At 39.4% G+C, this 26,961-nt stretch overlaps 1 protein-coding gene across 1 annotated transcript; it reads left to right on the top strand.

Moving 5' to 3' along the window:
* The first annotated feature begins 1,332 nt into the window (after window positions 1-1,332).
* Window positions 1,333-26,961, top strand: FZD6 (frizzled class receptor 6). Its single transcript, XM_060775696.2, has 7 exons — window positions 1,333-1,469; window positions 5,062-5,425; window positions 13,096-13,292; window positions 15,386-16,403; window positions 18,259-18,407; window positions 21,990-22,430; window positions 23,969-26,961. Exons 2-7 carry the CDS (start codon window positions 5,246-5,248, stop codon window positions 24,132-24,134), a joined length of 2,151 nt encoding a protein of 716 aa, XP_060631679.2. The 5' UTR covers window positions 1,333-1,469; window positions 5,062-5,245; the 3' UTR covers window positions 24,135-26,961.

Below are 26,961 nucleotides of genomic sequence, written 5' to 3'. Positions count from 1 at the left end.
TTTGACCAGTATCTGGCCACTTGGAGTGCTTCTGGTGTTGCTGCAAGAAGGTCCTCCATGGTGCATGTGGCAGGGCTCAGGTTGCATTGCAGCAGGTGGTCAGTGGTTTGCTCCTTTCCACACTCGCATGTCAAGGATTCCACTTTGTAGCCCCATTTCTGAAGTTTGGCTCTGCATCTCGTGGTGCCAGAGCGCAGTCTGTTCAGCGCCTTCCAAGTCACCCAGTCTTCTGTGTGCCCAGGAGGGAGTCTCTCATTTGGTATCAGCCATTGGTTGAGATTCTGGGTTTGAGCCTGCTACTTTTGGACTCTCGCTTGCTGAGGTGTTTCAGTGAGTGTCTCTGTAGATCTTAGAAAACTATTTCTAGATTTAAGTCGTTGACGTGCTGGCTGATACCCAAACAAGGGATGAGCTGGAGATGTCTCTGCCTTGGTCCTTTCACTATTGGCTGCTACTTCCCAGCGGATGTCAGGTGGTGCAATACCAGCTAAGCAGTGTAATTTCTCCAGTGGTGTAGGGCGCAGGCACCCCGTGATAATGCGGCATGTCTCATTAAGAGCCACATCCACTGTTTTAGCATGGTGATATGTCTTCCACACTGTGCATGCATACTCAGCAGCAGAGTAGCATAGAGCAAAGGCAGACGTCTTCACTATGTCTGGTTGTGATCCCCAAGTTGTGCCAGTCAGCTTTCGTATGATATTGTTTCTAGCACCCACTTTTTGCTTGATGTTCAGGCAGTGCTTCTTGTAGGTAAGAGCACAGTCGAGTGACTCCCAGGGATTTGGGTGTGCTGCAATGCTCCAGTGGGATTCCTTCCCAGGTGATCTTCAGAGCTCGGGGTGCTTGTCTGTTCTTGAGATGAAAGGCACATATCTGTGTTTTAGATGGGTTGGGGATCAGCTGGTTTTCCCTGTAATAGGCAGGTGCTAATTAAGTGCTAATTAAGCCCAATCTGTAAATCTCAAGTGATAACATTCACAAAGTTCATCTAAAAATGGGGTACTCTTGCTTAAACTAATCCTTGCAAACCACACCTTTAATTAAAATGGATTAATTAGTTGCAGGAGCTCCATTATGTAGCCCACTCTCATAAGAGCCTTTCTCATTCAAACGGAAACCAGGCCTATTTATTTCAGTTACTAAGAAGGGGGCGGGGCCGCAAGGAAGGCACTGATTGGCTGTCGCCATGGTGACAGACCCCCCTTTCTAGGGATAGAAAGGGGGTCTGTCACCATGGCGACAGCCAATCAGTGCTGCTCCTGACACGATAGATAAATAAATAAATCCCTCGCGCTGTTTTCTCGCCAGGCTTTGAAATATCGCGGGATTTTGCCTTCTCCCCGCACGGGACGGGAGGCAGCACTTCAAGTCGGGGAAGAGGAGAGGCAGGCAGCCATTCCTTTGCTCTCCACCTAGAAGGGCTCCAAAGGCCAAGGGGTGAGGCCTAGTCGCTCCTCTCTTCTGAGGTGAGTAGTCTGGGCGAAGGAGAAAGAGGGCAGCTGCACTGTGACATTACTGCAGTTTGACACCGCTTTAAACTGACATGGCTCAGTGCTGTGGAATCCTGGGAGCTGTAGTTTAGTGAGGCACCAGGTTTCTCTGTCAAAGACATCGAATAGCAGGATAAAAGCTGCCATTGAAGGATGGGATTTGTAGTGGACTTAGAGTGGCCCAATAGAGAAGGCTAAATAGCTGACAAAACTACAAATCCCAGGATTCAGTCTCAAAGATGCTACAACAGGCCTGGGCCAACTTGGGCCCTCTCTGCAGGTGCTTTGGACTACAACTCCCACCATTCCTAACAGCCTCAGGCCCTTTGCTTTTCCCCCTCAGCTGCTTAAGTGGCTGAGGGGAAAAAGCAAAGAGCCTGAGGCTGTTAGGAATGGTGGGAGTTGTAGTCCAAAGCACCTGCAGAGAGGGCCCAAGTTGGCCCAGGCCTGCGCTACAACATCTCTTAACAGACTGATAATCCAGTTTATGCATCTGAACTGTAGAGTGGATGCAGCCTGGCAGTACTTTAACTCCCCACTGAATCCTGGGAGATGTAGTTAGGTGAGGAACCAGCACTGTTGTTGTTGTTGTAAGGCTGATAAAAAAATCTTGCAAATCCACAACCTCCAGTATTGCATTGCAAGAAGTTACACGGCAGTTAAAGCAGTGTCAAACTGCATTCATTCTGTAGTCTAGTTGCCCCCTAATGAGATACTGGGAATTTTCTTTCAAAGTACTACGAAAGGAAAATTACTACAAACGTAGCGTTCCATGCAGTCATGCCGGCCACATGACCTTGGAGGTGTCTATGGACAATGCCGGCTCTTCGGCCTAGAAATGGAGATGAGCACCACACCCCAGAATCAGACATGACTGGACTTAATGTGAGGGGACAACCAGGCTTCAGCCCCCCCCCCCGAAATTCTCATGATGGTTCGCGAAAAGGCCTTACTGGTGCATTATTTCAACTGTTATGTTTATTCATATCATGATCTGATCATCATACTCAATATATCCCATATGCATGGGGGTATTGGGGTACCGATACAAAAGGTTTGCTAGGGTAGACCCTCTTTCACTCAGACTCAGCCCCCCCCCCAAAAAAAAGAAACTCACCCCCCCCCCCCCCGAATCGAAATCCTGGCTACGGGCCTGGGGACAACCTTTACTTTTTACCTAGCGCCTCTATGTTCTGAATTGTTGTATGTACTTTGTTTTGTATGTATGCAGTTCTGAATGTTTATGTTTGCAGCAGCTGGAGAAAGGAAGCTATATGGAAAGTTTTTCTTCTGATTGTTTTTTTTTCCTTTGGTCTTTTCCACACTGCTGTATATAAAATCCACATTGAATTGGGTTATATGGCAATTCAGATAACCCAGTTCAAAGCAGATATTTTGGATCATCTGCCTTGTTTTAAGTGTTTTATTTTGTGTAAATTTATATGATGTGATTATGTCTGCTAGGGTTGTATATTATTTGGTATTAAGTTTACAGTTAGGCTGTTTTATATTGTTTGATATATCTCGTTTTGATTTATTTATTTATCGTGTCAGGGGCAACCAGACAATTGTATTACATTTCTAACAGAACAACACAAACAGACAGACAAAAAACACAAAATTTGCAAGCTTGGTAGTTGATTAAATGTCCTTTGACCAGTATCTGGCCACTTGGAGATCTCGTTTTGATGTAATTTGTTGATATGTTTCTTTGTTGGCATTGACTGCTCGCCATATGTGTTGGAAACCTCCCTTAGTCCCCTCTGGAAGATAGGCCGGTCTATAAATCAAGTTTTATCATTATTATATACGTAACAAGAGTAGTACACAGCAAATAAGATCACTATGCTGGCTTTTGTATTTGACTGTGTGATCTATCGGCAAATAATGAGTGCAGATCTGAGTAAGGTGGCCTTTTGCAGCTGACAGATGGTAATTTTGTCAGTGCCGATTGTTTTTAAGTACAGGCCAAGGTCTTTAGGCATTGCACCCAGTGTGGTGATAACGACTGGGACCAACTTTACAGGCTTGTGCCAGAGTCTATTATTATGTATATTCCGCTCTATCTCCCTGAGGGGACTCAAAGAGGAGTACAGAATACATATATGACAAACATTCAGTGCCATTATACAATTAACAAAGACAGGCAATACATTCACAGGCGCATTCTGGAGGCTGTGCTCCTTTAAATGGCTTGTGCCAGAGTCTTTGCAGTTTTATCTTTAAATCCTCATATCATGTAAGCTTTTCCAGTTGTTGTTGTTGTTATTATTATTATTATTGATATTCTGGGTTATATGGCTTATGGCAGGGCCCTATGTTGTCCTTTCCTCTGCCATTTAGGCTCTTACTTAAGGCAGGCATTGGGAATTTGTTCACAATAAAGGGAGGGAAGAAGCCAAGCAACTAAACCTGGCTCAAAATATGCAAAGAAAAGGCGGGATCAAAGGCAAATGCTTCTCTTGCTTCATTTTGTAACATGAGACTGATTTCAAAAGCTTTCTGACTCCTTAGTTGCTGAAGGCACCACCGCCTCTACCTTTCTGTATAATGAAGAATTATGGAGATCTTCACTCCAGGGGATAATCCAAACAGTTGTTTGCAAACTTTAAAGCGAACTCTAAAGACAGGGTTGCTGTGAGTTTTCTGGCTGTATGGCCATGTTCCAGAAGCATTCTTTCCTGAGGTTTTGCCTGCATTTATAGCAGACATCCTCAGAGGTTTGGGGGGGGGGGTCTGTTGGAAACTAGTCAATTGGGGTTTATCTATCTGTGGAATGTTCAGGGTGGGAGAAAGAACTCTTGTCTGTTTGAGGCAGGTGTGAATGTTGCAGTTGGCTACTTTGATTAGCATTGAATGGCCTTGCAGCTTCAAAGCCTGGCTGGTTGCTGCCTGGAGAAACCTTTGTTGGAAGGTGTTAGCTGTCCCTGATAGTTTCTTGTCTGGAGTTCCCCTGTGTTTGAGGGTTGTTATTTATTTATTTATTTATTTACTTTATTTGTATACCGCTGTTCTCAGCCTTTAGGCGACTCACAGCAGTTAACAACAAGAACAGCAAAAATTCAATGCTACCATCACACGGTATAAAAAACAGTTAACATCATAACATATTATAGAAAAGTATTCAATTAACAACAATATACAATTAACACCAATAGCCATTTACTGTTATAATTTCAGAGTATTTTAATACTGGTAGCCAGATTTTGTTCATTTCATGGTTTCTTCCATTGTCCACATGCTTGTGGATTTCAGTGGCTTCTCTGTGTAGCCTGACATGGTGGTTCTTGGAGTAGTCCAGCATTTCTGCGTTCTCAGATAATACACTGTGTCCAGATTGGTTCATTAGGTGCTCTGCTATGGCTGACTTCTCAGGATGAATTAGTCTGCACTGCCTTTCATGTTCCTTGATTCGTGTTTGGGCAATGCTGCATTTGGTGGTCTCTATGTAGACTTGCAGTACCTGATGAACCAACCTGAATACAGCATATTATTTGAGCAACCTAATGATTCTGACCATTAAAGCCTTCAACAACACATTAATCTTTTTCTTATTATTCATTTATAGTTTGAAAACATCTTTCAAGCTGACAAACCAACAATGAGAATATGAAGAGAAACAAGTAATTCAGTCTTGGCGTTGAATTGCTGTGTCCGACAGATTCAATCAATAAGGAAGATGCTGTGTCCGACAGATTCAACAAGGAGTAACCGATCATGACCATGTGCTGAAGTTTCTAATATCAGCCAAAATGAGTACCTTTCTTCTGCTTCTGACTTGGAGTTTAATCTTCAGTTTGGCACATGGGCACAGCTTATTCACTTGTGAGCCCATTCATATCCCAAGATGTACAGCAATGTCCTACAATATGACATTCTTCCCCAATATAATGGGGCATTATGATCAATATACTGCAGCTTTACATATGAAGGTAAGTTTCTTTCTCTGCCACATGTTTATAAGTAACCTTTCTATTATTGGATAACCTTGACACCACTTAGTTCTGAATAAGAAGAAAAGACCTGATACTCTGAACCATATAGGTTTGGATGTAAATTGGGCAGCATAGACTTGTGGTCAGATTTTAACTTTATTTTGTGTAGTTCGATGGTTTGATTTAGCAGCAGTAGAGGTTTACCGGTATGGAAAACGTCTTCTATCATTTTTTTCAGGGATTTAAGAATAAAAATAGGCACCATCTTCACTGGCTAACAGTGAAAGAAGTGTATTTTGTAGACCTTCAGATTTTAAAAATAGTTTTTGTATAATAAGATCAAATAGTCCTGTAAAATTACAACGTCGGCATATGTTTCTTCCTAATTTGTCTTTATATAAACAGCTTCTAAAAAATAGGTTATTTTAAATACATTTATCTTTGTAAAAGACATTTGTTTTCATTATTAAGAACAGATATTTTACAAGTATTTTCTTACATTGTGCACGTTGAGACCTGCAACAAAATGTTTTTATACAGGAATGGAAATTCTCCAGCTCTCTAGATATTTTTTAAAAATCCAAATTGCAACTCTATTATCTCTTTCAATTAGTCAATAGACTGTGCTATCCTATGCATGTCAGGAACTGCAGTTCAGTAACATTAGAGAAATTAGACAATTCCTTCTTCTGCTGTACTGTGCCTGTGATCTTGTGCATGTATCTATTTAGGATTCTAGCATGCTGGAACAGGACTCGGTAATCCTGTTCAGGAATTGATGGATCCTTTTGAACTCATTTGCCAGTCATTCATCCTCAGTGGTCTTGTTGATGTGTTTAGTTATCTGTGTGTACTGAATGCGTGGAGAAAGGGGTACACAAAGTTTTTAAACAGAGGACTAGGTCACAGTCCCTCAAACTGTTGGAGGTCCAGATTATATTTTGGAAAAAACCCCAACATGATTGCATTTCTATGCACACTGCACATATCTTATTTGTAGTGCAAAAAACACTTTAAACAATACAATATAATACAATACGATATAACACTAATAATAATACAATATTATAATTATATATTTTATATTACATGTAATATTACTAATAATGGTATAGTACAATATAGTAATTTATAATACTGATATTGTACTATGCTAATAATATAATATATTGTATGTATATATATCTTGTAAGTCACTCTGAGTCCCTTCGAGGTGAGAAGGGTGGCATATAAATGTCGTAAATAAATAAATAAATACAATAATTAAAATGAACAATTTAACAAATATAAACTTAGGTTGACGCTGGAGGGCCGGGTAAATTACATTGGAGGGCCGTATCCAGCCCCCGGGCCTTAGCTTGAGGACCCCTGGGCTAGACCTTCTTGAAAGCTGCATATTAATCACAGTCTTTGCTGATGTGCAGTTCTCTGTACCTTCGAAGGGTAGACTTGAAGTTTGTCAACCTCATTAGAGTGCGAATGTACTAACTTCCTTTTGGTAACCCTTTTATGTGTTCATTATTTTTAACAACTGAAGAGGTCTGTTTTGTTGTAGAAACAGTGTCATGGGTGATGATTGTTTTCTGATAAGTACACAGGCACTGCCTTTTCCATGTAGGTGAGGTTTGTGAGAGGATGTTTGCATTGTTCCTATTCATCAGATGGTGAAGAAATGTGTGGTATGAGGAAACATAGTCTGACTTGGCTTAAGACTTAGAATTGATTTTATCAGATATACTTGTGCTTCAAGTGTTTCATTAAAGACTTCAAAGACAGTGTATTAGTTAAGATAATAGCTTTCCTTATGGATCAGAAATTGCTTAAAAAGACAGAAGGCAAAAGTGTAAGTTTAAAAGTTTAAAAAGTTTAAGAGTGAAACTTTAAAAATTGGGTACTTCACAAAATGAAATTTTATTCAAAATTATATGTAGTCAGGAATGAAAAAAAAAATGTATATCCAGTCCTTCATATTCACTAGGCTTAGCGGTGCAGGGCCTACGTGACTGTGAGAAAATCTTGAGTAAAAACATATTTTTTAACCTTGGAGAACACCTCACTAGGAATTAATAAGTCCTCCAGCATGGCTTTATAGTCAACCTTTGATTGATATTGACCATAGAATTGTACTGGAGAACCAATAGATGTCTACAGAAGTATTATGTCTATCTATATGCTTCAGGGCAACTCTATGGTTGAACATAAAGATCCCACTAGAGGACCCTAGAGATTCCTGGATAACATTTTAATCAAATCTGTGAATAATCAAATCCACAAAAGAGGAACCTGTAAATGTGAAGGACAGACTGTAATTGATAAAATAATAGAGGGGAACTTCAAAAAACTCTCAGCGGCATAACTGGATGACCAAATGACAATCACGTTGGTATACAAGTTCATGGATGTTCCCAGTTCATGAATGCCCAGTCCTAATTTACTGATAAGGTTGTATTCAGCACTTTACTCCCAGCCCTATAGTTTGCTCTTGCACAAATCCATGTTTTTATACTCTGCTGTTTTTAATTGTTTTAATTAGAATGTTTATGTGATATTATATGTTATTATGTTATTAACGGTGTTTTAGCTTGTTTTGTTGTATGCTCTGGGCTTGGTTGCTATGTAAGCCGCTCTGAATCCCTTCGGGGAGATGGTGGCGGGATATAAAAATAACGTTTTTGTTATTATACAAGTAGCATATAATGTAAACTGAGACCAGCTGCATCCAAAAACCACACAGATGAAAGTTTGAATGGACTGTTAAAGCAGGAGACTTCAGGGCTATAGTTGAAAACTTGGATATTTATCAGATTTCTAAAATACATCCTCTATTTAAAAGATCAATTGGAGCAATATATAAACGAAATATTAAACATTTACATAAATCTAAGGGAATAAACCCAAACAGTTGCTAGCTCACTGCTTCTGATACTCATAAAGGCAAATTCAGTGCAGAGGTGTGAGATGAGCCAAAGCATGAGAAAGCAGAGGTTTTAAATAAGATTTGTGTTTTAAATAGAGGGACTGCAGAGAACAGAGAGAAAGCAGTGAAGACAGGGTGCAAATCATAAAGAAATTTAAGAGGGAAATGTGCTAATATATTTTTAAATCCACCACTAAAGAGAAATATACTATATATATCCTCTTCCCCTCAATTCTTGGGATGGTACAAAATTCCAAGAATGTGAGTGTGGCTGTGGGTTTTGTTCTCTTGGAATGAGACCACAGGACACCTAATGGAATTGCTGTGATATGTTGTTTCTTCAGTAACAGAGGATCACAACGTTAGAATATCCATTGAGTCCCTTAATTGGAGATTCTTGATCTTTCTACTGTGTTGCTAGCAGAAAGAGAAAAGAGAACTTTTATTTGAAGAGTACTTATTATCTCATTAGATGATAGGATAGCTGCAAATGTGTCTTTGTATATAAGACACATTTGCTGGTTTTATTATTTAGATTTTGGTATATAGATTCTGGTATATTATTTGGCTAAAAGCAAACACCAAAGAGTTTGATCTCACAGATTCTTACAGGAATAAGACAGTTCCCTCCCAGAATTGGTGAAGGTGTAATGGATCTTAGACACAGAGTCCTATGAATGTTCAAAAACAAAATAGAAATGTTTTATCAGGTTTTTTTGTCAAAAGTATTTAAACCAGACCTTCAGATATTAAAAAAGAAAAACCTACTCAGAGGAGATAAGTTTAACCTGGTGCTAAAAAGTAGTGTTCCTGCCAGTTGAATATCAGCAACTATGGCATTCTTGAAACTAATGGTTGCTACAGCAAAGGCTCTTTGCCTAATTCTTACACAGTGAGCTTCCCATTGTAAAGGAACTTGGCAAAGGGCCATCTTCTTTAGAAGATAAACAGGATGGTTTGAGGAGAATTTTTAAAGGTATTTTTGATACAAATTTCTCATTCAAATATTCATCTAACTTTAAAAATAAGTCATGCCACAGTTTGATTAATCTCCAGAGTAGAGGAGATTTAATGGCCACGTTATCACAAGAGTTAAGAATTTTAATTTTTTAAAATTCTTAAAATTAAAATTTATTTTTTATTTTTTAAAGAAATATCAATTAAAATGTAAAAAATGGAGGAAAAAGGTAATTTTTGAACTGAAACCATTCCCAGATTGTATGAGATGTTGCTGTTAATTTATATTTACTCAGAGGTATCCCTTCATCCTCAGTACGGATACACAAGCCTGGTAAGATTATAGAAAAATGAGGGAAACATTGGCCTGCATTCTCTTACTAATTCTACCTACAGTAGACCAATTGAATTACTAGGATTTACTTATGTGCTGACTTGCCATTTAACAATTCAAGCCTGTGGTACCCCTTCCAATTCTAAAACCATGGTTTTTATAATTTGATAGCATGGCATCTGAACTTAGACCATTGTCTAACCTGGAGCAAGTAGTATGGTAATTCTCTCTGACAGACTTTATGTCCTCGGCGATATTTTGAATGCAGCCTTATTTTTTTCAACTGATTCTGCTTAATATGAAACTGGGGGAAATAACTTTGTGTTTATGAAATAATAAGGCAGGTACTTCTGTTAATATGCAATAGATACACTATTGATAATGTGTGGATAGTGTTGGGGTAGGCGGAGGGTAAATCTGGGTTTGCTGCTGCTGCTGCTAATAATAATAATAATAATAATAATAATAATAATAATAACAACAACATTTTATTTGTACCCCACTACCATCTCCCCAAGGGACTCGGTGCGGCTTACATGAGGCCGAGCCCAAACACAATACAAGCAATAATAACAACAATGCAAGCAATTAAAAACATAAACAATAAAATACACAACATTATCAATAAGACAACACACAATTAAAAACAGTGAGAAGGCCAAATGTAGAGTTAAAATTGCAAATAATGCTGGTACATGGATGAAAGGTGATATTGGTGTTTGTGGAAGGGCATACGAGCACACCTAAAGAAATGTAAAGTGCTTTGGAGGACAATGTGCTATGGGGTCATTATTGCTAGAGGTCTGGGTGGTGAATGTGCAATGTGCATTAGATACACTTTTGCTAATATATGGATAGTGTTGGGGTAGAAAGAGAGTGGGTTTGCTGCTAAATGTCTGGGTGGTATGTATCAAAGGACAGGATCTCTAATTCACCAGATTTTTAAAAATTTAAAAAATAATCACACCTTTTGTTCTTGCCTTCTCATATCTTCATTATTTTCCTGAACAATCAGTCAGAGGAAGAAGTTTTAACTTTCTCTTCCTTCTTTTTTTTTTTTTTTTAAATATAAATCTATCTAAAATGCCTGTCGCCAGAAGTGTTCCACATCCCCCCCCCCCCGGTTTTTTTTTAAATACTTGCAGACAGGACCCTAGTTTAAAACACAAGAGTTCATTTTTGTTTCATATACTTCTTATACACATGGTCTGAAGATACATTGATACATACTATTTTAAATGATTTTTGCACATGAAACAAAGTTTGTGTAAGCATTGACTCTTAACGTGGTCTGCACATTTTGTCTCCTTTGCTTAGAATGTAATTGTAGAATATATTACTCTGCTTTTTGTTTAGGGAATATAAAGAAGTGTGAGCATTTGCTTTGTATAACAGAGAATTTCCACTAAACTCACAGAGTATCAAAAAGAAAGGAGAAATTTGCCTCCTTATTTATTTCCCTGATAGCCATGAAATACGATAAGAAATGTCTAACCTAGAACTCCAAAAACCCGTTGCCTTTCATTTTATCATCCAGCAGAAGTAGCATACCTGGTGCAAGCTAACCAGTCAGGGGATGGATATTTAATTAAAATTGATACAAAAAACAGCCTTTCGGTTGAGGCTTCTATTTGGGGATCACTGTAGAAACCTGTAATGTAATTCCTCATTGCAACAGTTCTTTGGCCTCTTCCAGTAGCTTCTGACAGATGTGAAGATATATGTAAAACACACATAACTCTTTCCTTGCTCTACTGCCCAGGGGCATATTTAATGAACGAAACCATTATATGTATACATTCCTTTAAAAAAAGAAGAGGAGAGACCAGTATTATACGTACTTACAGACAGATGCAGAAAAGCCTTTTTTCTGTGCTGTATTTCTAAGCCTTAATTTTGATTTACAGTTAATCTCATGAGAAACAACATTTTAAACCCCTCATCCTTTTCAGCAAAGTGAGGGCCCAAAAGGGAATAGCTCCAAGATGGGAATACTCCAGAAAAGGCTAGCAATTGTCTTCCCTCCCCCCCCCCAAATTTTAATATGTTAATTTGGCATATTAATAGGCACTTACATACTATTTCTGTGTTAATGTTTCCATTTTGAAATCCAAACTGGAAGTTCCCTGGGGCTAATAGTAGCCTGATGGCTTTATATGTTGTGTGGACAGCAGTAATAAATGATGAGAGGTGTTTGAAACTATTTGGAAAGAAATGCCTACAATTTTCTACCCTGCCGATATGCATATTTCATTAATATGGAATGTGTCCAATATTTTATATGTTTTCAAATATCCATCCTATCCCTAACAACAGCAACAACAAGTTTGTTTTTAATGTATTGTCGAAGGCTTTCATGGCCGGAATCACTGGGTTGTTGTAGGTTTTTTCGGGCTATATGGCCATGTTCTAGAGGCATTCTCTCCTGACGTTTTGCCAGCATCTATGGCAAGCATCCTCAGAGGTAGAGTGTTTATTTTTATACCCCACCACCATCTCCCCGAAGGGACTCAGGGCGGCTTAAATGTAGGACAAAAGCGGGACAAATGTCCATAAAAACTTGAAAACAAAACAGTCCATAAACTAAAACACATTAAAATAGGAGCATCATAAAATACAACAAGCAAGATAAAAACACAGTAAACATAACAAAATAAAATAGATTGCATCTGAGTTTCTATCGGATCACATTCAACATAAACCAGTAACCGAATTTCTAAGATGGACCTGGCCAAGCTATTTAAGGGCTGGGTAGGGATAGTGCAAATAGCAAACCATAGGGCTGGGGCAGTGGATGAAGTGCAAAGCAGAGTACTATCTAGTGACTGGACATATTTGGCTAGGAAGTAATCATTTTCAAAAGCTAGCTGGAATATCCATGTTTTCAAATCTCTATGGAAGGAGGACAGTGTGGGTGCTTGCCTAATCTCCCTAGGAAGATGAGGGGCCACCACCGAGAAGGCCCTCTTTCTTTTCCCCACCAACCATGCTTGTGATGGTGGTGGAAGCGAGGGGAGCCCCCCCCCCCGGCAGATCTTAGAGCCCATGTCAGTTTATAGGGGGAGATGCGGTCATGAAGATAGGTGCGGCCTGAACTGTTAAGGGCTTAACAGGTCATAACTTGTACCTTGACTTTGGATCGGAAACTTATCGGCACCTAAGAAATCAAGCCCAGATGCACTAGAAATCTAATATTTCCATGAAGGTTACTTTTAGGAAAGTGCAATGACAACAGTGAGTCAGGACAGATATATTGCTTGGAAGAATTTGCTGAAACACCCCACCAATTTAAACACACATTTCATCTATGAAAATTAACAAGCTGCAAGTCATTCTTTTATAATAGTTTTGTAACAAGCCAATGCCAGTACTATCAAACAAACACAAGATAAAGTTTCAGTCAGAGCATCTTTGTGTTCTCTTCTTTCACCTTTTTAATCTTTGTGTTCTTTCCCAAAGCCGTTCCTTCCTCTTATGAATATTGAGTGTTCACCAGATGTTTGTACATTTTTGTGCAAAGCATTTGTGCCTCTCTGTGTGGAACCAGCGCGTGTAATTCACCCATGCCGAAGTCTTTGTGAAAGAGTTTACTCTGACTGTAAACAATACATGGACACCTTTGGAATCACCTGGCCTGAGGAGCTTGAATGCAACAGGTACAGTGCTTTTGATTCAATCTCTCAGTTCCTCTGGCCTTTACTTGGGTTTCAGCCTGTCCTTGTTCATGCATTACCCACCAATAGGATGCTTTTCTGTGTCAGACTGAAGCTAGTTCACAAAACACCTCCCATTTTCCACACAGATAAGCTTCAATTCTACCTTCTTTGGTGACAGACTGGCACATAATGTTCTTTTCCGTTGAAGAGAACAGTAATAAAGCCAATTTGGTATACAATGCCCTATAACTGCTTGATTCTGCAAGGTAATTATGGGATATATATGTTAGCCCAGTTCCTCGTTCAAAGAGCCAGTGCTGGAGGCTTATGTGTTTTTTGAGACAGTGTATTTCATACTTCAGGTCATGAGCTGGATTCATTTATTACTTTGTATGTGTATATGAATATGGATATTTATTAGCAATTTTATTTTTATCAGATTTGTAAAACATCTTCATCTGTCCCTATATTGATTTACATGCATGGCTTAGAATGAAATGTATAGATTTGAACTTCCTTAAATTTTGTGACCATCTGTGGAGTCAAGTACAACACTATGTAATAGATGTGTTGTACATAGTAGGCATATAGGTTAAGTTCCCTTTAAAGTGAATGGAAAACCAGATTTGTGTGAGGAGCCAAATGATTCACTTGACTCCTCCACAGACCAGGTTATATTGTGGTGGGGGTGATATACAGGGAAATAGTTAGGATTCTTTTCTCTACCAATTTCCAGCAGGTTGGGATTGGGAATGCCTTGTGGTTTGGATGAAGAACATCTTTTCAAAACTCAATCTATTCTTTAAAATGTAATCATCATCATCATCATCTTTATTTGTAACCCACCCTATCTCCCTGGGGGAACTCAAGGTGATTTCCAAGCAGAGAGCGGCAAACATTCAATGCCATAACAAACAGAGAAATCAAATCAAATAATAAATAAAATGTGTTGTTGGAGGCTTTCATGGCCGGAATCATTGGGTTGCTGTGAGTTTTCTGGGCTGTATGGCCATGTCCCAGAAGCATTCTCTCCTCCTCCCAACAAAGGATTCCCCCAGGCAGGAAGCAGGCAGGCTTTGAAGCTGCCAGGGTATTTGATGCTAATCAAACTGGCCAATTGCAACATTCACACTTGCTTCCAACTGAAATGAGTTCTTTTTCCCACCCCAGACATTCCACAAATATATAAATCCTTGCCCAGTTTCCAACATACCTCACAACCTCTGAGGATGCCCGACATAGAAGTGAATGAACTGTCAGGAGAGAATGCTTCTGGACCATGGTCATACAGCCCAGAAAACTCAAAATGACCCAATAAATAAAACAGCATCAATATTTTGTTGATGCTATTTTATTCAATGTACTGGAGCCCCTGGTGGCGCAATGGATTAAACCCTTGTGCTGACAGGACTGATGACTGACAGGTCAGAGGTTTGAATCCAGGGAGAGTGTGGATGAGCTTCTTCTGTCAGCTCCAGCTCCCACAAGGATGATAAAACATCAAACAGCTGGGTGTCCCCTGGGCAATGTCCTAGCAGACGGCCAATTCTCTCACACCAGGAGCAACTTGCGGTTTCTCAAGTTGCTCCTGACACTAGAAAAAATACTATACTGTGTTAAAATATCTAAATACTATTTTAAGGGTGCAGAAGACTAATAAGTGAATAAAGCCCCATAGATTAGGGTAAGGAATCTCCTAGCTGTGGCCCTAGTTTGTCTATACAAGTTCCCTTTTCTACCTGTAGAGGTTTATTTTAACCCTTACCTCAAAGTGCTGCAGAAATAAGGGACTATTTAAAGTTTGACACGCTTTATCTAATACAGGGAACCCTGTCTGCATCAAGCAAAAAAAATTGTATTTTTGACAAGTGGCACACTATGAAGCATTGTCACCATTTGCATCTGACTGACTTTTCCCAGTTTGCATTAGCCTTCCCCATTCCCTAAACATGGACCATTCCTGGAAGGCACTCCGTGACATGCTTCTTAAATTGGAAGTTAGTCTTTGGGTTGCAGAAGGTTCCCCATCACTATCATAGATCGGAGACCGGTTCCACAATCCTTTAGCTCCTTTTCTCTTCTACTTTTCATAGATTGGAGGATTGTGATGAAACTGCTGCCGTCACTCCTTTTGCAACCACAAGAGCCCATGGCACACAGAAGACCCTACGACAGCCTAGAAGAGATTATGGATTTTGGTGTCCACGTCATCTGCAGACTTCCAGAGGACAAAGCTACAAGTTTTTGGGAATTGATCAGTGTGCACCTCCATGTCCCAACATGTATTTCAGTGACCATGAGCTAGATGTTGCCACAAGCTTCATTGGGATTGTTTCAATATTTTGCCTCTGCGCCACTCTGTTTACATTCCTTACATTTTTGATTGATGTTAAGCGGTTCAGGTATCCAGAGCGGCCTATCATATATTACTCTGTTTGTTACAGCATAGTGTCGCTTGTCTATTTCCTTGGCTTTCTTTTGGGCAATAGAATAGCCTGCAATCAAGCAGATGAAAAGCTCCAACTCGGTGCCACAGTTGTTCTTGGTTCTCAGAACAAAGGCTGCACAATTGTTTTTATGGCCTTGTATTTTTTCACAATGGCTGGAACTGTATGGTGGGTGATTCTCACAGTCACTTGGTTCCTTGCTGCCGGGCGCAAATGGAGTTGTGAAGCTATTGAACAAAAAGCAATGTGGTTCCATGCCGTTGCCTGGGGCATGCCTGGCTTTCTCACTGTTATGCTGCTGGCGATGAACAAAGTGGAAGGTGACAACATCAGTGGTGTTTGTTTTGTTGGCCTCTATGACTTAGATACATCCCGATACTTTGTCCTTTTGCCTTTGTGCCTTTGTGTTTTTGTTGGTTTGTCTCTTCTTCTAGCGGGAATAATTTCTCTAAACCATGTGCGGCAAGTCATACAGCATGATGGCAGGAATCAAGAGAAGCTGAAGAAATTCATGATTCGAATTGGTGTCTTCAGTGGCTTATACCTAGTACCTCTAGTAATGCTCTTGACATGCTACACCTATGAACAAGTGTACAGAAAGATCTGGGAAATCACTTGGGTGTATGACCATTGTGATGAGTTCCATATACCTTGCCCCTATCAGGTAAGCATTAAATACTTACACAGTATGTATCTGATTAACAAAGGGTTTTGAGATGCATGGTTGTTTCCTCACATTTGTCCACCTTTGGAGATTTGCTGCAGCAAAATATATGATATTGCTTTGTCTAGGGGTGTGCAATTTCTGTGAAATGTAAGAGCCTTCAGTTATTATAAGGGCTTTGGGAAGTGTTTATTTCTCATAATGTGGCAATACCAATGAGGCTTTCATAGAATCATAAAGTTGGAAGAGATCTCATGGGTCATCCAGTCCAACCCGTTGCCGAGAAGCAGGAAAATTGCATTCAAATCACCCCTAACAGATGGCCATCCAGCCTCTGTTTAAAAGCTTCCAAAGAAGAAGCCTCCACCATACTCCGGGGCAGAGAGTTCCACTGCTGAACAGTTTTATTTTAGGTGTTCATTGCAGTTCAGAATCTTAAGGTTCAATTGAGAACAAAAAATTAAAAAAATCAAATTATTATTAATATTATTGTTACCATTATTATATTTAGTTATTTCCTTCTTTATCTCGCCCGAAGGAGACTCAAAGCAATTTGACATAAAAACTTTAGCATACAGGGTTTCTGTGAGTTTTCCGAGCTGTATGGTCATGTTCCAGAAGCATTCTCTCCTGACGTTTCACCCACGTCTATAGCAGGCATCCTCAGAAGTTGTGAGATCTTAGCATTCAATTTAAAATACACAAATATGCAAACATTTAAACAGAATTAAATTCAAACAGCACTAAAAAATTCAGTTAAAATCCATCAAAACATATTCAAAGTTTAAAACCATAGTTATCACTTTCTGGATAAGCTGTACTTTAAACCTGTCAGACATGAGAATGTCATGCCAAATTACTTTATAGAGAGAGTTCCTAAAGTAACAAAGTGATATTCCAGGAAACTTATACAAAGGGGTAACAATCCCATAGTTTCCAAAATTCAGGATATTGTATGAATGGCCATCGTCAGGAGTGGTTTGATTGTGTATTTTTGCATGCCAGAATGAGGTTTAACTGGATAGCCCTTGTGGTTTCTTCCAACTCTGACTCTGTGATCTCAGGACCAAGATAATAGAGAGAACTGAATTTGCCAAGATACATTAAAACAAAATTAGAGGCCTAGGTGAGAGAGACAAGTAGACACTTGAGTTAAAGTTGGTCTTTGAAAAGCCTGTTCTGCACAGGCATGAATTCATTTTGCAGTGCGCAGCAGGAAAACAAATCCTTGTACACTTTCCTCAGGCATTCTGAAGATTCTGCCTGATCTTATTAACTTCAGCTCATCAGTTGTGTCATCTTCCTACTGTACTGAAATGGCACAGCCATGTTGGTCAGTGCGGATATCTACGCACAACAATCAGTCACACCTTTCCTGTTTTCATACAGGATGGCCATGTTTTGGAATTTTGAGAGTATGGCATATCTTTACTCACAATTTCATGCTAAAATGTAGGGAAATTTTAAGGGAGTTTCTTCAAGCTTCCATAGGATTTCTGGGCTTGTATTTTTGTTACTTTATTTGTGTGGGATAGCTAATTTTTACTGTATTGGATTTTTGTATCTCCTTAATTTTTATTTGGGGGCTTGATGTTCTTAGTGTCATAAAATAAGGCTGTTTGGAATATTTTTCCAAGCTTTCTATCCTCTCTTTGACCCTTTGCAGCATTGCAATTTCCAAGGGTTGTTGAGCAAGCCAGGTTAATCAGCCAATTTAGATGTCTGGCAGAGTGAAAAACAGTAAAAATAACACTTGAAGGTACTTACTGTGTTGCTATTTACTTTGTCCTCAGATGTGTAATACAGGAAAACCATTTTTCTATTGAATTCTTAATGAATGGGGATTGTTTTGCAGGTCAAGACATTAGCAAGGCCTGAAATGTTTTTGTTTCTGATGAAATATCTGATGACCTTAATTGTTGGCATCTCTCCAGTCTTCTGGGTGGGAAGCAAAAAGACCTGTTCAGAATGGGCAAATTTCTTCAACAGGAATCGCAAAAGAGAGTAAGACTCTTTTTAATTTGAATTCTCTTCTGTGAACTTTATAAGTGGAATGCTTTTAGGAAAACACTGTTAATGGGCATGCTTTTAAGAATATGTGTTAACTTTTGGGTGTATGTTGCAAAGTCTAGAAGTGCCCCTTATTTTTTTATGTTTGGATGGTTGTGGTTAGTCATTATTATTGTTATTATTTACAGCATTTATATTCCACCCTTCTCACCCTGAAGAGGACTTAGGGTGGATCACAGAACACATACATTGCAAACCTTCAGTGCTGTTAAACAGAAAGGACAGACAACAGATAGAGGCATTATGTTGGCATTTCCCCCAACTTCGGCATCCTGGAGGTTGTGCTCAATTCTGGCCACAGGGGGGTACCATCGCTCCATCCTCTGTGATGATGAGCCTTGATCACAGTGCTGTAAAATACCTCTCTGTGTAAGCGGTGCCTAATTTCTCTACTCACAGCTGTTTTCAAACTGCTTAGGTGGACAGTAAGCTGGGCTGAAGGTCGGGTGCTCATTCCGATTCGGGCTTCGAACTGCCAACCTTTGGATTGGTCAGATGTATTGCTGCTGGTGATTAACCAGCTGTGCTAAAGCCTGCCCCCTTTGTGTAAAACTTCTCCATAAACAATTCTACTTAGTGTAAAACTTCCCCATAAACAATTCTACTTAGTGTAAAACTTCCCCATAAACAATTCTTTGTTAAGTTTATTCTTATCAGGAAGACTGGATTATCTCTGATCTGGGTTAGCTTTGGTTAGTACCAACAAATCACCAACAAATGCCAAGTGCTGCAGGCTACATTTCAAGCTATCTCTGACCATTCCTTGCCTAAGAAAACACGATGTGTGTGTGTGCCTCTAAGTTACCTGTCAACTTATGCTGACCCCATGAATTTCAGAGTGAAGTTAATGGACATATTCAGTAGGTGAATTCACAAAACAAGTGAGAGATCTGGCAGAATGTTGACTTGTTTTGAATTTACAACATGCTTTTGCATGCTGTTTGATTGCTTCTACTTTCAGCAGGAGTTGCTAAGCAAACCACTGAGCCCTTCAGGGCAGCTGTCCTTTCTGGTTTATTTCTGTCCTAGTAAACAGGCAAGAGAATTTGCAAGCTTTGATCTTTGTTTGCTTCTCTGATTTTTGATGAGAGAACAAACTGGAGAAGGTTACCTGCCCATGCTCTCATGACAAATGAGAGCGGTTGAGCAGCACTCACCATCATACTGTGCATACATACATCACAGTGTTGTGTGAATTATGTCTGCTTCATTTCTTTTTTCCTTGCTACTATTAACCAATACTTGCAAATTGTTTTATATTTCTTGCTAGATGAGTTTTTATGTGATCTCTCTCCCCCCCCCCCCCCCACATTTTAATACAGTTGTTTCTTGTGCCTTTTCTGAAGGTTTGAGAGAATGTGTCACATTAGTTTTTAATACTACTGGCTTATCCCAGGTATAAGCTTCATTTTATTCATATACTAAGTGTGATTGCTTTTAGGTAAAAACTATTTTTGATGTACTGAAATGACTTGCCTGTGCCATCTGTTTTACAGCAACAAAGTGAAACGGAGAAGATATAGCTATTCATGAGGGTTGAAAGTTTAGAGGCAGCTGTGTGCAATGTAAACAGGCAACAAGACTGACGATTAGGAAGTAAAGTGGGCCCAAGTCTTTGGGTTATTCAATGGGATGTCTTCCTGTCAGGAAGAGGAACGGAACAGGCAATGGACTGAGAAGCAAGGGGATGCAGGTGCAAGACTGAGGGAACAATGGGTGGGAGAAGGCAGGCAGTTGAAGGGGAAAGCGGGCCTTTTTGCGTTGGATCTGCATGAGATGTTGCTGGGAGGTGGAGGCTGTCAAGAGAGAGACCTGGGAAATGGAATTGCATGCCTGCACAGATTTGAGATGGTTGAAAGGAAAGAGAAACATAGACTTGAGGAAGACAAGATGAACAAAAGGAAATAGTGCCGCACTTTGCATAGAAGGCATGCATTCATTAACAAGGGCAGTAAAACTATAACTGCCTCCATTTTTTTCAAAAGTAGTACTGGACGGGGTTATTGCCTTAATATCCTGCTTGTAGGCTTCCAAGTGGCATGTAGCTGGTCATTGTGAGAGAGGATGTTAGACAAGATCAAGATTGAGAAACCTGTGAGACTCCAAATGTTGTTTCCAGTTCCCATCAAACCTGTCCAGTCTGTACTACAAGTTGTATTCTACAAGTAAATCTAGAGAGTGTGATGTGTGACATACTACCGTATACACTCTAATATAAGCCGACCTGAATATAATACAGGAGCTAATGGCAAATTTCAAAATAAAAATAGATACCAATAATATTACATTAATTGAGGCATCAGTAGGTTAAATGTTTTTGAATATTTACATAAAACTGTAATTTAAGTAAGACTGTCCAACTCCGATTAAACCATTATTATAACCTCCTTCAATGTAAATGTGCTTATGTATCCTTCCAATACTTACTTTCTTACTTTGGCAGTCCCTCGTTGTCTGAGTAGGATTGTTTTTCAAGATCGGTGTACTGGCGATGGGTACTTCCCATAAGAATAGAATAAAATAATAAATGTAATAAAAATAATAGAGAAAAATAATAAACATAATAAAAAGAATAATAACAGAGTAAAATAATAAATTACTTTGACTCAAGTATAAGCCGAGGGGGGCATTTTTAGCATTTTAAAAGGGCTGAAAAATTTGGCTGATACCCGATATATGCGGCATTTCCTTTTATCCATCTCAAGTTGTCTGATGTGAGGGACTGTCATCGCCCTTCCTTCCGTCCTCGATGTGCCAGTGATCAGCACAATATTTGTACCCACTGTGTACAAGTGCTTTTCTTTCCTGCGTGGACAGGCAGTTGGGCACTCAGGGATTGAAACTAGTACAGGGACCACTATTTGGATAGCACTGATCTAGATGTCTTAGACTTCCTATCCCTTGACTTGTTCCCAGCTAAGCTAAGGCAAATAATGACGTGTGGTTGCAAAGGCTTCTCATCAGTTGTAGTGATCCTTCATGCAGCATGAATTGGTCAAAGAAGTAGTGGGGAAGGTTTTGTATCTTTCCTGTGTAATTTTTGCCCCTTTTTGATCTCTGTAGTTTGGACTCTAGTGCTTGGAACATTGGCCATTGAACTAGGCCCATATCCCAGTTAGGCAATACATTTTCCTCTGGAAAATCACATCTTCTCATTCTCTTTCTATAGCCAAGAAATAATGTGCCTCTTAATATTTAGCTTAAAACTAATTCTGGGAAGATGCAGATATTATTCCAACTCTGACTTTGTACTAATAATAGTTACTCAGCTTATGAATCCTTGGAAGGATGACAAATGTGCAGAGTTCTTCATGTATTAGTGTTGTTTTGTGCTTATTTCTGTCCCCTTTCTCCATAAAAAGTGATTAAAATTACTAAGATTATTGTCTGGTACATTGGTAAACCAATAGAGATGTAAACATTGATGCCAGTCAGAGGGGGGTTTTGGATTTGAATGCAGTTGACACATCTATTAAATAATAATCAGGAGGCATTTTCTGTTATTTTCCTGTCCAGCCCAATCAGCGAAAGCCGGAGAGTGTTGCAAGAGTCATGTGAATTTTTCTTAAAGCACAACTCTACAGCAAAGCACAGAAAGAAGCACTACAAATCCAGCTCTCACAAGCTGAAGGTAATTTCTAAATCAATGGGGACCAGCACAGGTGTCACAAGCAATCATGGCACTTCTGCAGTAGCAATTGCAAACCATGATTACTTGAGCCAAGAGACTTTCACTGAGATCAAAAGCTGCCCAGAATCATCTGAGAAAAATTTGGAAGCAGATGGAGCGGCCAGCCAAAAAGTGGAGGAGGAGGAGTTTGCCCACAGTGTAAAGAGTGGATTGTCCATGGTAACCAGCCCTAAAGTGCCTTTGGAACAAGTAGAAAAGAGCAGCAAGGCAGACAATGTGCAAAATATCAGCTTCTCAGAAAGTGTGAAGAGAGCGGCTGAAGGAAGGTAGAGAACTCTTTTTTTCCCTACTTATTTTTCATTGTAGCAAGTGTTTAGTCTTTCTTATGTAAAATCAAAAGAAAATTTGCACCTCACTAATAAACAAGATTTTACCCGTGAAGCCACAGCAGGTCTACTGAGTAGACTGCTGAACCAATTAGTGACAAAAGAATTGGATTTTCTCACATAAATACATAAATTGTACCCTGGAAATAAATTGTTGTGATACATGATTTAAATCAATGGTTCCTAACCTGTGGTCCATGGACTACCAGTGGTCCACAAGAACTAAAATATGGCCCGTGGCCTCAATGTTACTACACCACTGCAATGAGAGCAATTGGTCTTGTGAAACCTTCTTATAGTGCTGAGGCTTATTAAATATGGTTTTTATGGACGAGCAGATGGTGACTACTGGATGGCATATGTTCTGTATCAGAAACTAGAGCTGATGTGGTCTATCTAATGCAATTTTCTGAATCAGCACCCTAAATAACCAAACCGACTCTAAAGTTGACCAAAAACTGATTTGTAACCCTTTTGGTACTAATTTTGGAGAGTGGTCCCTGGTCCAAGTGATCTCTGGTCAAGTGGTCCCTTGTCAAAAAAAGGTTGGGAACCACTTATTTAAACAGATGGTGGACAGTGTCCATTATGTGTTGATCCTTGGACTGCGATATAAGTGTCAAGATTAGACTAACCCAAAGAGCAGTGGGGAATTTTGGTTCAGCAGAAACTTTAAGGTTCAATTACATAGATTGCTTAAACACAGTCTTTGAAACCAGAATAACAGCCTGTGCAGTTTTGTCGGATTTAGATTGGAGAGGCTTGTTTGGTCTTGCTGATAGAATGGCGTGGTATTTATGTTGCATCACTCACAATTTTTTGAAATCCATTTCAGAAGATAACTATTGAGGGCAAAAGAGCAGGAATGTTTATAAAATGCACTGCTTGTTAAAATGCTGTTTGCGCTATGAAATTATACCTTGTAATATCAATATAGCTTTTAGTATTTGACAGTCACGTAGACATTCTGCTTTAAGCCTGTTGTAACCAAATTGTAGTGGTTCCCATGACGACCAGGCACGAAAACTGATACTGGTTTTGATCCAGTTTCTGTAAATTACTGCACTACAAAATTAGACTGACATTTTAGTCCTTTCTGGGCTAAGACTTTTTTTTAAAGAAGTGGATTATAGGTGTGTGCATGTAGCCCGTAATTGCAGCTTTGATCAGCAGTTGCTGTTTTGTCTGAAATGTAGAAGTCTTCCCTATTACGGAAGATCTTTAACTGGAAATGCTGGACATAATTTATTGTGTTGTGTATTTCTTTCAATACTTGTTCAGTTTTTCTATAGCAGGCATGGACAAACTTTGGCCCTCCGGGTGTTTTGGACTTCAACTCCCACAATTCTTAACAGCTGATAAGCTGTTAGGAATTGTGGGAGTTGAAGTCCAAAACACCTGGAGGGCCAAAGTTTGCCCATGCGTGTTCTACAGCATCTCTATCTTGATGTTTGACTATTTCCTTTTTTACGCAACAGGACAACTCCGAAAAGTGACTTTATTGAAGCTCTACCACTTCAAGCCAGTCATCCACCCCTCGATATTTCCCAGACAGGCAGCCTGAAAGGGTCGGCTTCGTTATTTGCCCACTCTTCTTCAGATTCAAGACGAGCCCAGGAGTCTGGTCATAGTTCAAATGGTTAAAGATGCAAAATACTACTGTGAATATTTTTTCAGGTCATAAAATTGATGGATTCCTTGTTACACTGGAAATGAATGTTGCATTGTGTCTTGTAAGTTAGCACTGTGCACATCTGTATAGACTGCACTTCTGGCAAAACTTAATTTTTATTGTAATGATTCCTAGTTGTTCACACTCCAAAAGTTTACCAGCTACCTGTAGGCCTTGGAAAAGAAAATGAGGGCAGAATGTAACTTAGCATTTAGTACATACTTGAATCTGTCAGCAGTACACATTTGTAGCAGTTTGATATCACTTCAACTGTCATAGCTGCATCCTGAGGCATCCTAGTACTGTACTTGCACTGTCTGCAAATTCTTTGCTAATTTATCGTGGTGCTGCAAACAAACTGCAAATCCCAGCATTCTGTAGGGTGACGTCATGACAGCTAAGACAATATCAAATCTGTAACTGTGCTGTAGATAAGTGCTATTTGCTAGGTTACGTTAGAGCAGGTATCGGCAAACTTCGGCCCTCCAGGTGTTTCGGACTTCAACTCCCACAATTCCTAACAGCCTACCGGCTGTTAGGAATTATGAGAGTTGAAGTCCGAAACACCTGGAGGGCCGAAGTTTGCCCATGCCTGCATTAGAGCAACAAGAAAGATATGATACTCTGAAATATTTTGGGAAAACTTACTTTCCTGTGAGAAGTGCTATTTACTGTTTTAAAACCATAAAATAGCTGTGCCACAGATACAGGGCAAGCTAGTATTTAAAGATATTGCTTGAGATTATCATTACAAGCAGCTATGTGTTTTACGTAAAGCTCAGAGGTGGCTCATGGCTTTTTGTGTAAGCGGAGCAGTGAATGTATGCTACATTTTACCCCTAAACTCTATGTAAAAGATCTGAGTGAGGCACAGAATTCTATGTACAGAATATATCCAGTATATAGCTAATTTAAGATTGAAATCTGCAATGGATTCGTTGACCCGTTGATTTGGGGGCAACCAGCTTAATACAGGATAAGGTAAAGGTAAAGGTTTCCCCTTGACACTCAGTCTAGTTGTGTCCGACTCTGGAGGATGATTATTACCTCTATTTCTAAACTGAAGAGCCGGCGTTGTCCGTAGACACCTCTAAGGTCATGAGCATGGCCATACAGCCTGAAAAACCTACAACAACCTAGAAACATGGACCTTCTTTAGAACAGATGTGGGGGACATTTGACACTTCTGGCATGTTTGATTATTACTCTAACAGCCTTTTAAGTATTGATCATGATGGCCGGGGCCTTTGAAGGATTACATCCAAAATATATATTTTGAGGTGGTGTGTGGTGGGGTGTGGTTCCTCACTCATACTTTGCAATGTATTCATTTCAAAGGGCTTGTTTACACTGACGAAAATAATAATTGTTTCACACATTTTCACAGTTAGCAGTGACCCTTTTAATGCCACACATATCACAAATACTGTGGCACAATTACCACGACAGGCCACACATTTCTCCCTGGTGAACTTACCTTGGTGCTAGAGAGCAGTCAACAATCTCCAATATTATGCATTGGCTACACAACTGTAGCTGCGCCCCTCTTTCCCTTTCCCAGTATGCATGTGAGTATACACACACACACACGGATTAAACCCTTGTGCCAGCAGGACTGAAGACCAGCAGATAGGAGGTTCAAATCTGGGGAGAGCGCGGATTAGCTCCCTCTGTCATCTCCAGCTCCATATGCGGGATCATGAGAGAAGCTTCCCACAAGGATGATAAAATTATCAAAAACATCCGGGCTTCCCCTGGGCAACATCCTTGCAGTTCTCTCACACCAGAGGTGTCTTGCAGTTTTTCAATTCGCTGCTGACTATCTATCTATCTAACTATCTATCTATCTATCTAGTAGGGATTATATAATAGGTTTGGGGGACTTGCTTTTGAAAAGTTCTGGATTGGAATTCTAAAAATCAGAACTGATGCCCAAAGTGGGAGAGACTGATTTCTTATGTATAGTCTTCTTGCAAGGAGTTTGGGGGTCCTGCCTTAATGTTAGAAAAAGCATAGTGAGTCAGAGACAGGGTTTTGGCATCTGTTCTCAAAGATCTTTCATTTTGTTTAGGGGATTGGTAATGCTGCTCGTGCTTAATTGAAAGGGAACAGCACTCTTCCTATATTCAGAAGCACTTTTAGTATATTCCTGCAGGCTAGCAGTTGTTTACCCTTGGCTGATAAGCCTAGGCACAATTGTAGACTTCTGCCTATTGGAATCTCATGGTTTTTATTGATGAGCTTCTCATAAGTGAATGATGGTCTCACTGGTGAGTAATGTTTATAGTGATGAGTAATTCTATGACACTAACATTGCTGTACTTTTATAACTTTTCTGCATCTGTGCCTATTCTGAGAATTGCATTTTTAAGTGAGTATAGTTAATTTGTTAAGCAGACCTAGTTTTTGCATTATATTTTGTGGGTTATGTTCAGGATGCAACATAAAACTACTGCATTAAAAATTATATAAACGAAAGGTGAATAAGGAGGCTTGTTCTGATGGACCAATTCTTGATTTAAACGTGGAATGCTGAATTTTGAATGTATTCTGTTCTCTGCATTATGTAACTTTGTAATTTATTACTGTAAGCAAAGAGTATTGGGGTTTTTACTGGATCGTTATTTTCAGCGCACAGTATTTTTGCAGTAATGAGAAAAGCCTGACACTATTGTAAATATTCAGAGGTGGAAAAACGCTCTTTTATTGCCATGTCTGTAATTTTTTAAAAATTTTGTACACATTTTGGCACATGTATTTTTACTATCAAGGTCAATAAAGTTTCTATACTATATAAAA

This window comes from Anolis sagrei, chromosome 4, assembly GCF_037176765.1.
Source record: "Anolis sagrei isolate rAnoSag1 chromosome 4, rAnoSag1.mat, whole genome shotgun sequence".
Taxonomy (NCBI): domain Eukaryota; kingdom Metazoa; phylum Chordata; class Lepidosauria; order Squamata; family Dactyloidae; genus Anolis; species Anolis sagrei.
The sequence above is the reverse complement of the archived record's forward strand: the minus strand, read 5'-3'. Positions and strand labels throughout refer to the sequence as shown.